Below are 14,947 nucleotides of genomic sequence, written 5' to 3' on the forward strand. Positions count from 1 at the left end.
TCTTTGGAACTCTCTTCCTTAAAAGATGGTGGAAGCAGAGTCTTTGAATATTTTTAAAGCAGAGGTAGATAGATTGTTGAAAAGCAAGGGGATGAAAGGTTATCGGGGTAGGCAGGAATGTGGAGTTGAGGTTACAAACAGATCAACCATGATCTTATTGAATGGCGGAGTGGGCTGAAGGGGCTGAGTGGCCTATTCCTGTTCCTAATTCATATGTTCGTATGCTAAAATGTTAAGGCCATTAAAAAAAAGTTAATGGAATATTTGGTTTTATGGCAAGAGGTATAGGGAATATAAAAGTTGAGATGTGGGCCAGGAAGAACAGGAGGGTGAATGAATACGAAACCTTAATTGGATTATTGTGTGCAGTATACACTGACATTTCTGCAATTTGTAATGCTAAAAAGTACAGAGTAGTAACGAATTCATTTGTCAAGGAAAATAATGCAGATTACATCAGTTCTCCTATAAAACTGCTACATCTCCTGCTCCTTCTGACAATGTTATTGGCTCAGGCCATTTTACAGCATATTCTTTAACCTTTACATATCATCATGGTGAGTGACATTTACTCCACTGAATTTCTTTCTGTTTTAGATCATTAGTCACACCAAGGATGTTTGCTGTACTTGGGTATATTTGTAAAGATATATAACTAAGATAGTGAGCGGCTGAATACATTGAGAGAATTAACTGTTCTCCCTTTCTGCCCAATCAATTTCTGCGCAATAATTTCAAAATACAATCATTATAGTGCTACTCATACCGTGAAAGTAAGGTAGTTTGTGTTGCTCATGGCTATCACATAATTTCTCCTGTATTTGTATGTATGTCCCATTCTGTAGTTTCCTCGTTTCCCACAAAGAGATTGTTGAAAAGTCATGGAAGTGATTTTTCTGTTGTGGGTACAAAAGGTGAAGTAGGGGCTGGAGCTATGTAATGGGAAATGTGGGGAGCAGGGGTAGCACCCAGAATGGAGTATGGAGAGGGGCATAAATAACTTGGGGTTGGGATGTCCCTGAAATGATGGGGGCTATTTTTAAACTTATGTACTGTGGCTTTATTATTGGATTTTCTGAGCATAGCACAGAGCAACCGGTATGACAGGGAGCAGAGCATGCATATAATTGGTCCTTGTACCCTCACGATGAATGACACATTAACAGTCATGCGGTCACTGCAGATAAATGAGGTGTCTGGAAATGGACATACTTGGATGAACACAATCATTTTTATTGTATTATTAAGATTTCTATTGAATGCTGTTGTGAAGTTTTAACTATAATCCAGTAAAGTCTGTAAGAGTTCTGCTAGGACTGTCAAACTGAATTGGATGCAACATGTTCATATTAATATGATACTGCTAATTTCTGTCACTGTGCAAGTTTACAATCTGCCCATTCTTTCTTCCAGATGATGTTCCACCATATTTTAAGACTGAGCCAGGGCTGCCACAGGTTCACTTGGAGGGGAATCGCCTCGTCTTAACATGCTTGGCAGAGGGAAGTTGGCCACTTGAGTTTAAATGGTTACGAAATGATACAGCTATCACAGCATTCTCTAGTGAATACAGGTAATGAAAGAGAACACTATTCCATAATTGAAATCAGCAAAAGCTCAGTTATTTGGATATCCAAACAGGGTCTGTTCATTTGATTTAAAAGCATACTTGTAGGCTAGTTTCACCATTAGTTCTGCATTGATGCAAAGCATTTTCAAATAAGCATCAACACAAAATTTGCAATATAACTCAGGAGTCTAAGTGATCATTTTATTGTAGACTGCATTGCTATCTGTTAGGACATTGATTTGCAGGGTTATCTGGGACAAATTGACTGATCAGATCAACCATCCAGCTTCCATTAATAAACCAGTCTGATTGATTGATCACCAACAGCATCCTAGAATGCTATAATAAAAACAAAGTGCTAGAAAAGCTCAGCAGGTCTGGTAGCATCTGTGGAGAGAGAAACAGGGTTAACGTTTTGAGTCCAATATGACCCTTCTTCAGAATTGAAGAGAGGTAGAAATGTGATGGATTTTATGTTGTTGAAAAAGGGGAGGGTCAGGTGAAACAAAAGTGAAGGTCAGGGATAGGTTAGAGGGTGAGGGAGATTAAATAACAAAGGTATCAAGGAACAGGGGACTGGTAATGCTTGTAGTAAATAAACAAAGCATTGGTCTAGAGTAAGTGTCAATGGCAGAATAAAGCACAGCTCTGCCTGAAAGCAAAAAGGTGAAGGGAATACTGTTCCTCATTCAGGTACCATATTTTGAAGTCTTGTCACAAAGAGGTGACTTGGTTCAATCTTCTGTCAGTGGGTATGTCCTATTGAAGCCAACTCAACTCCAAAAAGGACTTTTAATTATTACCTGCCACCAGAGCTGGTTGGTCATTAGATAACTGATGATCAGGGATTGCACTCCACAATCTCATAAAAAACAGTTTCTCCTGTTCCATTTCTTACATTTCTTCTCATAGACGTTGATAGCACAGAAGGAGACCATTCGGCCCATCATGTCCATGCCAGTCAACAAAGACCTGACTACATTAACCCCATTTTCCAGCACTTGGCCTATAGCCCTGGAGGTTATGACAATGCAAGTGAATATCTAAATACTTCTTGAACGTTACGAGAGTTTCTGACTCAACCAACCTTTCAGGCAGTGAGTTCCAGACTCCCACCACTCTCTGGGTGAAAAAATTTCTCCTCAACTCCCATTTTAGCCTCTACCTCTTACCTTAAATCCATGCCCCCTGGTTATTGACCCCTCTACTAATGGAAAAAGTGCCTTCCTATCCACCCTATCTATTCCCCTCATAATCTTATACACCTCTAACAGGTCCCCTGTCAACCTTTGTTGCTCCATTGAAAACAACCCCAGCCTATCCAAGCTTTCCTCATAGCTCAGGCCCTCCAGCCCACGCAGCATCTCAGTAAATCTCCTCTGCACCCTCTCCAGTGCAATCACATTCTTCCTATAATGTGGTGACCAGAACTGCATGCAGTACTCCAGTTGTGGCCTAACCAGAGTTTTATACAGTTCCAGTGTAACCTCCCTGATCTTGGCTAATAAAAGCAAGTATCCCATATGCCTTCTTAACCACCTTATCTACCTGCCCTGCTACCTTCAGGGATCTATGGATATGCACACCAAGGTCCCTCTGATCTTCAGTACTTTCCAGGATCCTACCATTCATAGTGTAATCCCTTGCCTTGTTAGCCCTCCCCAAGTACATTACCTCACACTTTACCGGGCTGAATTCCATTTGCCACTGCTCTGCCCACCTGACCAGTCCATTGTTATCCCCCTGCAGTTTATCCTGGCTATCCTCCTCACTACCACCTTACCACTTTTCATGTCATCCGTGAACTTCTTGATCATGCCCCCTACATTTAAGTCCAAATCATTTATATACACCACAAACAGCAAGGGTCTCAACTGAGCCCTGCGGAACCCCATTGGAAACAGACTTCCAGTCACAGAAACATCCCTCTACCATCACCCTCTGCTTCCTGCCTCTCAGCCAATTTTGGATCCAGTGTGCCACTTTGCTTTGCATCCCATGAGTTCTTACTTTCTTGACCAATCTGCCATGAGGGACCTTATCAAAAGCCTTGCTAAAGTTCATGTACACCACATCAAATGCATTACCCTCATTAACACTCCTGGTTACCTCCTCAAAAAATTCAATAAAATTTGTCAAACACGACCTTACCTTAACAAATTCATGTTGACTATCCCTGATTAATCTGTGTCTGTCCAAGTGCAGACATATCCTGCCCCTCAGAATTCTTTCTAGTAACTTCCCCACCACTGAGGGTAGACTGACTGGCCTGTAATTTCCTGGTCTATCCCTTCCTCCCTTTTTTAATAATAGGGCAACCTTAGCAGTCCTCTAGTCCTTTGGCACCTCATCTGTGGACAGAGAGGATTTGAAAATTACTGCCAGGGCCCCTGATATCTCTTCCCTTGCTTCCTTCAACAGCCTGGATACATCTCATCCGGGCCTGCGGACTTATCCACTTTTAAGGCCACTAAACCCGCTAGTATCTTCTCTCGCTCTATGTTAATTTCCTCTAATATTTCACAGTGCTCCACCCTGGTGTCTATACCTGTGTCATTCTTTTCCATTATGAAGATCGACGCAAAGTATTCATTGAGGACTGCACCCACGACTTCTGGGTCCACGCACACATTACCTCTGTGGCCCCTAATTGGCCCTACTGTTTCCCTAGTTATTCTCATGCTCTTTATATATTTAAAAAACTGGTTTGGGTTTTCCTTTATCCTACCCACCAATGCTTTCTCATGCACTCTCTTAGCTTTCCTAATTTCCTTTTTAAGTTCCCCTCTGCACTTTTTATACTCCTCTGAGGACTCTGCCTCATTGAGTCCTCGGTATCTGCCATAAACTTCTCTTTTTTTCTTAATCCTAACCTTTATATCCCTTGACATCCAGGGTTCTCCAGACTTGACCTCCCCCCCTTTGTCTTTATGGGTATATATTTGCCCTGCACTCTTGCTAGTTCCTCCTTGAATGTCTCCCGCTGTTCTGACACAGTTTTTTCCTGCAAGTAGCTGCTCTCAGTCCACTTGAGCCAAATCTTATCTCCTCTTGGTAAAATTAGCCTTTCTCCAGTTTAGAAATGTTATTCCCGGCCCAACCTTATCCTTTTCCATAACTATCCTAAATGTAACTGAGTTATGGTCACTATCTCCAAAATGCTCCCCTGCTGGTACACTTTCCACCTGCCTGGGCTCATTTCTGAATATCAGATCCAGAACTGCCCCCTCCCTGTTGGGCTTTCTATGTACTGGCTAAAAAAGTCCTCCTGGATGCGACTTAAGAATTTTGCTCCCTCCCTACAATGCACACTAAAACTATCCCAGTTAATATTCGGGTAGTTAAAATCCCCTACTATTACTGCCCTATTATTTGTACACTTCTTTGAAATTTGATTACATTTTTGATCCTCTATCTCTCCCTGATTGTTTGGGGGCCTATAGCACACACCCAACAGCGTGCTTGCCCCTTTTGTGTTTTTTACTTCTACACACATGGCTTCATTTGATGATCCTTCCAAGATATCACCCCTCCTCACTGATTCCTTGACCAATATTGCGAGCCCCCCCCTTCCTCTTCTATCCCCCTCTCTATCTCGTTTGAATACCCTATAACCAGGAACGTTGAGCTGCCAATCCTGCCCTTTTAGCCAAGTCTTAGTCATAGCTATGATATTACCCTCCCACGTGCCTATCTGTGCCCTCATCTGTCTTATTCCTCAGGCTCCTTGCATTAAAATATATTCCATTTAGCCTTGCTAAACTCACTTCTTTCTTATCTAGCCATGTTTCCCCTGCCTATTTATGTTCTGATTGTTCTATCTATTTATGTTCTGATTGTAACTTGGAGCAGGAATCAGGCAAGTGTGAACCAAGGCAGGTAGTAGACTAGCCTGACTGTGGCAAGGTGAATTTTGGGCGATTTTAAGTCCTGTGACTCATCTTTATGCCTTGAGTCAGTTGTTAACTTGAAACTTACAGGAAGGGCAAATGGATGGCGAGTGGGATTAGAATATCAGGTGACTGGAGGCTTCCGCCAGCGATTGAAGGAACAGTCCTCAAAAGGTTAAAACCGCTACTTTAATCATGTATCTATGTCCTCTTGTTCTAGACCTCTTAATGATTGGAACTGTCTATTTCTATTTAATCTCTGCAATCCCCCCATAATTTTAAACACTTCTATCACATCACCCTGTTATCTCCTCTGTTCTATTGAAAACAGCTTTAATTTTCCAAGTGTTTGCATTTTCTTGTACCAGACAGCTTTCCAGTGAATCTGCACTGTGCCCTTTCTATTACTTCAATATTTTTTGTATGTAGTGGAGTATGAAACTGTACTCTGCTCTAGCTCTGTATCACCAGCATTTTCTGTTTTTGCTTGTTATTTTGTGCTAGCTATATATGGCCTTGTATATTTGGATACCTTTGTTTTATTTGGCCACTGTGTCTCCTTTACTGGGGTGTGTGAACTCCATTGTATTTCAATTCTGGAATAATAGCTAATACAAATGCTCTTGAGAAGTGATCACAAGTTCAAACTTGCGTATCCTACTGTATGTTTATGTTGGTGTGAACACGATTTTGAATTGATTGGAAACATGCAACATCTATTGAAATTCAAGACTTCTAATGTGATGAAAGGATTCTGCCAACATATTAAAACCCATATGAGTGCATTTGTAACTCATTATTGAATCCAGGACTGTCACTGACCTCATCTCCTCTGGAGATCTTCCTCCCACAGCTTCCAACTTGATAGTCGCCCAACCTCGGACGGCCCGCTTCTACCTCCTACCCAAAATCCACAAACAGAACTGTCCTGGCAGACCGATCGTGTCAGCCTGTTCCTGCCCCACGGAACTCATTTCTCGTTATCTTGACTCCCTTCTCTCTCCCCTTGTCCAGTCCCTTCCCACCTACATCCGTGATTCCTCTGACACCTTACGTCACATCAACAATTTCCAGTTCCCTGGCCCCAACCGCTTCCTCTTCACCATGGATGTCCAATCCCTCTACACCTCCATCCCCCACCAGGATGGTCTGAGGGCCCTTAGCTTCTTCCTTGAACAGAGGTCCCAACAATCCCCATCCACCACTACTCTCCTCCGTCTGGCTGAACTTGTTCTCACACTGAACAATTTCTCCTTTAACTCCTCTCACTTCCTCCAAATAAAAGGTGTGGCTATGGGTACCCGCATGGGCCCCAGCTATGCCTGTCTCTTTATGGGGTATGTGGAACATTCCTTGTTCCAGTCCTACTCCGGCCCCCTCCCACAACTCTTTCTCCGGTACATCGATGATTACTTCGGTGCTGCTTCATGCTCTTGTCGGGACCTGGAAAAATTTATTAATTTTGCTTCCAATCTCCACCCCTCCATCATCTTCACATGGTCCATCTCTGACACTTCTCTTCCCTTCCTTGACCTCTCTGTCTCAATTTCTGATGATAGACTGTCCACCAATATCCATTACAAGCCTACCGACTCCCACAGCTACCTCGACTACAGCTCCTCACACCCCGCTTCCTGTAAAGACTCCATCCCATTCTCTCAGTTCCTTCGCCTCCGTCGCATCTGTTCTGATGACGCTACCTTCAAAAACAGCTTCTCTGACATGTCCTCCTTCTTCCTTAACCGAGGTTTTCCATCCACGGTCGTTGACAGGGCCCTCAACCGTGTCCGGCCCATATCCCGCGCATCCTCCCTCACGCCTTCTCCTCCTTCCCAGAAACATGATAGGGTCCCCCTTGTCCTCACTTATCACCCCACCAGCCTCCGCATTCAAAGGATCATCCTCTGCCATTTCCGCCAACTCCAGCATGATGCCACCACCAAACACATCTTCCCTTCACCCCCCTTGACGGCATTCCGTAGGGATCGTTCCCTCCGTGACACCCTGGTCCACTCCTCCATCACCCCCTACTCCTCAACCCCCACTTATGGCACCTCCCCATGCCCACGCAGAAGATGCAACACCTGCCCCTTCACTTCCTCTCTCCTCACCGTCCAAGGGCCCAAACACTCCTTTCAAGTGAAGCAGCATTTCACTTGCATTTCCCCTAACTTAGTCTACTGCATTCGTTGCTCCCAATGCGGTCTCCTCTACATTGGAGAGACCAAACGCAAACTGGGCGACCGTTTTGCGGAACACCTTCGGTCTGTCCGCAAGAAAGACCCAAACCTCCCTGTCGCTTGCCATTTTAACACTCCACCCTGTTCTCTTGCCCACATGTCTGTCCTTGGCTTGCTGCATTGTTCCAGTGAAGCCCAACGCAAACTGGAGGAACAGCACCTCATCTTCCGACTAGGCACTTTACAGTCTTCTGGGCTGAATATTGAATTCAACAACTTTAGATCTTAAACTCCCCCTCCCCCCATCCCCACCCCGTTTCTTTTCCCCCCCCCACCCGCCTTTTTTTTCAATAATTTATATAGATTCTTCTTTCCCCACCTATTTCCATTATTTTTAAATCTAAAACTAAAACCTTTAGTCTTTCCACCCCACCCCCACTAGAGCTGTACTTTGAATATCCTGTCTTGCATTCTTAATTAGCACTTTTCTCAGACAAAGACCACCACCTTCAACACCTCTTTGACCCTTTTGTCTCTGACATCTTTTGATTATCTGCTCACACCACACCCTCAATGTGTCTCTTCCCCCCCGCCCACCTTAAACCAATTTATATTTCTCCCTTGTTGAAACTATGCTTCAGTTCTGCTGAAGGGCCATGAGGGCTCGAAACGTTGACTGATTTCTTCTCCACCGATGCTGCCAGACTTGCTGAGTTTTTCCAGGTAATTCTGTTTTTATTTTGTATTGAATCTCAAGTTGCCTAATATGTAAACCAGACACAGTATTACAAATAATGGAAACAAAATGAAATGACCCAATTTTGCTGGTGGAAAAGTGGTAATTAGTTATATTATGATCAGTGGAACAAAAAAGGGAAAGTTACTGGTTTCTGTCCAGGTTAACTCCTGTCCAGATTAATTCCATGCACTGAGCTAAACATTTCTTTTTGTCCAAGGTATGTTATTCCATCCCTCCAGCGCTCCGACACTGGGTTTTACCAGTGTGTGGTGCGGAACAGACGTGGAGCACTTTTACAGAGGAAGACACAAGTACAAGTAGCATGTAAGTGAATGTCACTTTTTACACCATGATGCACAGTATCTAAGTTGTAGACCCAAGCAGTTCCTTTTGCTTCATATAATAAGCAACACCATTAAAAATAGTTTACATGACTATACCATGAAATGTACCATCTACTGAAACAATAGCAATGGATGATCCAATTTATGACACGGCCATTCCAAGAAAAGCTTTCATGCTGACGATGTAAGTTGAATTGTTTTATTTATTAGTGTATACCAATAAACAAGAAATTAAAAAAGAAAGCAACAAATATTAGACCTGTTTGATGCCGTTTTTGTTCACCAGAAATGACTGGTTCGTGCATTTGTCTGATACCTTGTAACTCAACTAATGGAATCAAATTTTAGCTAAAAATGGTAATTTTAATCAAGCTAGTTCTTCCCTGTGTTAACTAATTTTAAATCAGGAAAATCAACTGTGCAGTTTTCCCTTCTTGATGATGTATACATTTTTTCTCTCCAATTTCTCTGCTCTTCTTCCTTTGATGAGTTGTCACTGTCAGCATCGGTGGTTTGACTAGGGTGGAGAAATTTATAACGATCATCATCGATTAATCTCATTGTTAAAGCACAGGATGGCTTCTTTCTCTTGCTGTGTTGTCAGTTCTTATGCACTAGATCAGTGTTGTCCAATAGAAATTGCTGACTATCCATAGGTGTGGCCAAAGAGGTACTATTTAAGCCTAATGCATTAATTGTAGTAGAAATTACTTTACACACAATACAGGTTAATGTACCTCAAGTGTATTTTTATGTAACAAACATTTATGACCATTCAGAGCGAATCTTTGCAGTCTTTCATTTTCACCAAAGTTTTGAATTCTGAAATATGCATGTGTTGGACATGACACATCATACTGCAGATTAAGGCATTTTTCCAGCAGTTACGAGCAGTATTATGAGTTCACTGTGATTGCTGAGAATGTTGACTTGCATGTTGATGTGCAGCAGCCCCTTTCTCCATCCAGACCCGGGTCCATCTCTCCAGTTGCACCCCCAACTACCCCTCTCCTTCCAAACCACCTCCCGCCACCACACTGTTCTCCATCTGGCTCCATCCCTTACCCTCCAAACAGCTTTGCCTCCTGCTTTCCATCCAGCCCCAACCCCCTGCTCTCAGTCTGGCCCTGCCCTCCACCTGGCCTCAGCCCTGCTATCCATCTGGTCACCCCAGGTTCTTTATTCCACACCCACCCCCATTCTCCATTACATCCTCCTGATTCACAAAAGAACTAAGATCAGGAGGAGGCCATGCGCCCCTTGAGCTTGCTACGCCATTTAAAAAGATCACGGCTGAACACCTATATCAATTCTACTTTCCCACACAATCCCCAGTGCATTGATTTCCTTAATTTTTGTTTTATTCTTTCATGGGATGTAAGCATCGCCTGGCTCGGTCAGCGTTGTCTGCCCATTCCTAATTATCCTTGAGAAGGTGATGTTGAGCTGCCATTTGAACCGCTAATGTAGGTATACCCAGAGTGCTGTTAGGGGGCGGAGTTCCAGGTTTTTTATCCAGCGACAATGAGGGAACCATGATAACCTCCAAAGTCATGATGGTGTGTGGCTTAGAGGGGAACTTGCAGGTGGCGGTGTTCCCATCCATCTACTGCCCTGCCCTTCTAGGTGGTAGAGAATGAACCCCAGGAGTAACCGAGGAATGGTTAACAGGTGTTTCAGATGTGACTCGAAATATCATCATGTGATGAATTGTCCGAAACGGAATAACAGGGCTTTTGAAATGACACGTAACAAGGAAGGGGAAGATGACAATACTGATCAGTCAGAAGCTTTGGTCCAGTAATGGGTGTTCTAGTTGCAGACTCATTCAGTTGTGCTGTGTTAGACAGTGGGCGCACGTCCACATTATGTGGAGTGGATTGTTTAAAGTGTTACCTGGATTCTCTAAATAGGAAAGACCAAAGTAAGGTTAAGGAATATGAAGTTCTACTTACTTCAGGTTCGGGGGCGATAATACATTAAAGTCACCAAAGAGAGTGTTGATTCTGTGTAAAATAGCCGGGGTAAACCATTTTATCAGCACAGATGTGGTACCCAGTGAAATACCCTTACTGTTGAGTAAGCCATCTATGAAAAAGGCTCAAATGAAATTAGATATGGAACGTGATAAGGCAGTTGTTTTTGGGAAATCTGTAGATCTACAGTTTACACAATCTGGACATTATTGTATCCCCTTAACAAGACCTAATATTTCTAATCACAATGTTAAAGAAGTGTTGATGACATCTGGGGGTAGGAATTTAAAGGTGAAATAGGCAAATTGTTTTAAAACTACATCGGCAATTTGCCCATCCATCTTGTCATAGGTTAAAAGTCCTGCTAAAGGATGCAGGAGTAATGGATGATGAATGTGCTCAACTTATAGAAGAGATCAGTGAGAAATGCGACATATGTAGAAAATGTAGGAGGACACCGTCATGGCCCATAGTGAGTCTTCTGTTAGCAAGAGACTTTTATGAAATTGTAGCAATGGACTTGAATATATGGGATAAGGACAAAAACAGTTTTCTCTTACACTCCATAGACATGGCAACTAGATTCAGTCTGCTAACAGCGATGTAGAGTAAAGACAAAAACGTAATTGTGGACAAAGTAATGTAAAAATCGATAGGAACTGGACCGGGAGCACCAGCTAAATTCCTAACTGACAATGGGGCTGGGGTTGCGGGGGGTGGGGGGCAGTGTGCGCAGGTGGAATTTGCCAACGATGAATTTATAAGTATGTGTGAAAATATAAACATTGTAGTAATGAATACGGCAGCAGAAAGTCTCTTTAGTAATGAGGTTTGTAAAAGAAATTACGCAGTAATTGATGAGATGCTTCACAAAATTTTAGCTGACCAACCGAGCTGTAAACTGACATCTACCCTGGTGTGGACAGTCTATGTGAAGAATTCATTTCAAGTGGTGGGGGGGCGGCTACAGTCCTTATCAATTAGTTTATGGGAGAAATCCAAAAATACCTTCGGTGATGTAGGATCAGGCCCCGGCCTTGGAAGGGACTATGATTAGTTCAATTTTTTTGAGCACTTGATTGCCCTGCATGCAGGGAGAAGAGCATTTATCAAGGCTGAGGCTTCAGAGAAAGTTTGGCGAGTCTTAACAGCACCGCATAAGGCCATCAGAAATAAATTTTAATCCAGGGGACATGGTATGTTACAAAAGAGAAGGACTGAAAGAATGGAAAGGACCTGGTAAGATTATAGGCAGTGATAGAAAAACAGTAAGTTTACAACATGGGAATCAAACTGTTAGGGTACATTTCTCGAGGCTAATTGACACTGATTATACATTTTCAGAATCTGAACAGGTAATATAAAGAGAAGGGGCAGCGTGCACTTCACAAACACACCTATTTGACAATTACGAGGGGCAGATTATGGCAGATAAATGGATGACTGAATATAAACAAAGTGATACTGAAGTGCAGGACAAGGCTATTTATCCCAAAGGACAGCCAGCCAGCCAAAGTTGGCTAGAGAATAACATATATGCCAGTAGGGACCAGTGAATGGAGGGATGCCACCATTATGAGAGCAGGAAAAGCCACCGGCAAATATAAACATTGGCTGAATGTGCAAGATGAGAGACAAATGGTAAGACTGATGGATTGACAAAATGAGGTAAAGATGTGGAAGGCGAGAAAGTGCAGTGTTGAGTTCTGAAAGTGGACCGGGAAGTGATCACGACCCTAGGAAAAGATCATGGACTTAGGAAAAGGACTCTGATCTAAGGAGGGAGAGATCGCGTAGCAGTAGTCTAGAAAAAGATAGGAGGATGATTGTAGTTTGACAAGAACCATAGAACAGTCTAGGAATGCCATGAGAAGTAGAAGCTCTTATGATCGAAGTTTTAGTGGCTGCTAACAAATGAGACAATAAGTTGATAAAGGATGTCAAACCGAAAGAGTTGGAAAGAATTTAGTGTATACACTGAAATACCAGGTGTGGTATTTCTCAGTTAGGTCCGTCTTGTTGAAAACAGGTTGTATTCAGCTAAAAACAGACCCAGCAATGATCTATTAATGTCACAAGGAGAAACTAGCAGGCATCTTTATCATCTGCATTGATGATTTCCTGTGGGAAGGTTCTCCAGAATTTAAGCAATGATAGATGAAATAAAGAAGGAGTTTAAAATTGGCAGTAAGACTTCGGGGGCCTTTAACATATATAGGGTTAGACATTAAGCAGAATAAGTTGGGACTGTCCCTGAATCAACAGCCTTATTTACAAAATACTGATCGCATCTCACTAAATCGGGCCAGGTCCCAATAAAAAGAGGATCCTGCGTTTAAGGAAGAAATAGACCAAATAAGAAGTTTAATTGGACAGTTGAACTGGTTGTGCACTCAGACTAGACCCGATGCTAGTTTTGACGTATTGGCATTGAATGCTATGATGAAACTTGCTACAGTTGAAGAAGTTCCGAGAGCAAATAAACCATTAAAGAAATTAAATTCAGAGAAATATGCACTCAAGTTCCCGGCCTTGTATGATCCAGAAAGACATGAAGTTGGTCATTTTTAGCGATGTATGCCAAACTTCTGGATGGATATTCTAGTATCATATTTTTGGTAGGAAAGAACAACAAATGTTGTCCATTGGCCTGAGAATCAAAGAAAATAAGAAGGGTGGTTAAAAGCACCTTAGCTGCAGAAGCACTGGCTCCAGTATCTCAGAATCACAGAATTTTAATGGCACAGAAGGAGGCGATTCGGCCCATCGTGTCTGCAGCAGCTCTCCAAATGAACATTATTACCTAGTGCTATTGCCCTGCCTTTTCCCCGTACCCCTGCACATTGTTTCTATTCAAATAATCATCTAATCCCCTCTTGAATGCCTTGATTGAACCTGCCTCCACCACACTTCCAGGCAGTACATTCTAGACCCGAACGACTTGTTGTGTGAAAAAGTTGTTTCTCACGTCACATTTGCTTTTTTTGCAAATCACTTTAAATCTGTGCCCTCTCGTTCTTGATCCTTTTACGAACGGGAACAGCTTCTCACTATCTATTTTATCCAGCCCCCTCATGATTTTGTACACCTCTATTAAATCTCCTCTTAGCAGCCTTCTCTCCAAGGAGAACAGTCCCAACCTCTCCAATCTATCCTCATAGCTGAAGTTTCTCTTCTCTGGAACCATTCTTTTAAACCTCTTCAAAACTCCATCCAACGTGTTCACATACTTCCAGATATTTCTGCTCCTGCACCCCCTTCAAAATTTCACCCCTTATTTTATATTGGCTGTCCATGTTCTTCCTACCAAAATGCATCATCTCACACTTCTCCGCATTGAACTTCATCTGCCACCTCTCTGCCCACACTACCAACTTGTCTGTGTCCTTTTGAAGTTCAACACCGTTCTCCTCACAGTTCACAACACTCCCAAGCTTTGTATCATCCGCACACTCTGAAATTGTCCCCTGCACACCAAGATCTAGATCATTAATATATATCAGGAAAAGAAAGGATCCCAACACCGACCCCTGGGGAACTCCACTACAAACCTTCCTCCAGTTTTACTGTTGCCTTAACAAAGGTGTAACTAGGAATCAGATTAACTAGGGGATTTAAAAGTTATTGTAGCAGTAATTTGTAGACATATGTATGTGCTTAGAATCTTTTCTTCTATTAATAAATGTTTAATTTAGTTTTATAAAAACCTCTTAAGACTCAATGGTCTTATTATTACTGAATTCAAAGCCTGCATCTCGAAACATACAAATTAAAAATTAGTTGTGACAGTTGTTTCAAGTTTCCCCCTGGGATTTGAACAGCTCAGCATTTGCCATCTGCTGTGTCATAAAATTTGGTGGCTAATCTAGGATATATTTGAAATTCCTTGATTGGTTTGAAGTTGGTGAATCTTAAGTTTACAAGTACGAGAAGCACTTTGAATTCAGGAGTTGGTATGAGGTTTTTTTGGTAGTGGTAAGACTGCAAAATGGCTTTGGGAATTTCTAAATCTTGCCTGGGAGTTGAAGTTACAACTTTGGTTGATTTACAAAAGGTATATAAGGGTAAGTTGATGGAATTGGTAGGTAAGTTACAATTAGGATTACCTGCAGGGGTGAGGAAATCAGACATAATTGAAGGCATATTATAGCATTTGAAATTGGAAGGAATACCTGACAGACCAAGTTCTCCAAGGGGTGGTTCATTGGGAGGGGCTCAAATTCAATTGCAAATGAAAAAATTGGAGCT

General features: G+C 42.3%; 1 protein-coding gene across 2 annotated transcripts in view; it reads left to right on the forward strand.

Moving 5' to 3' along the window:
• The window catches only part of sdk1a (sidekick cell adhesion molecule 1a), a 950,103-nt gene that overhangs the window by 330,615 nt on the left and 604,541 nt on the right, over positions 1-14,947 (forward strand). For both annotated transcript variants that reach the window (XM_078558601.1, XM_078558602.1), the window contains exons 2-3: positions 1,414-1,573; positions 8,597-8,703. In XM_078558601.1, the coding sequence (XP_078414727.1) occupies positions 1,414-1,573; positions 8,597-8,703 (267 nt within the window). The remainder of the gene's footprint in view (positions 1-1,413; positions 1,574-8,596; positions 8,704-14,947) is intronic.

This window comes from Cetorhinus maximus, chromosome 15, assembly GCF_964194155.1.
Source record: "Cetorhinus maximus chromosome 15, sCetMax3.hap1.1, whole genome shotgun sequence".
In the NCBI taxonomy this organism is placed as follows: Eukaryota; Metazoa; Chordata; class Chondrichthyes; order Lamniformes; family Cetorhinidae; genus Cetorhinus; species Cetorhinus maximus.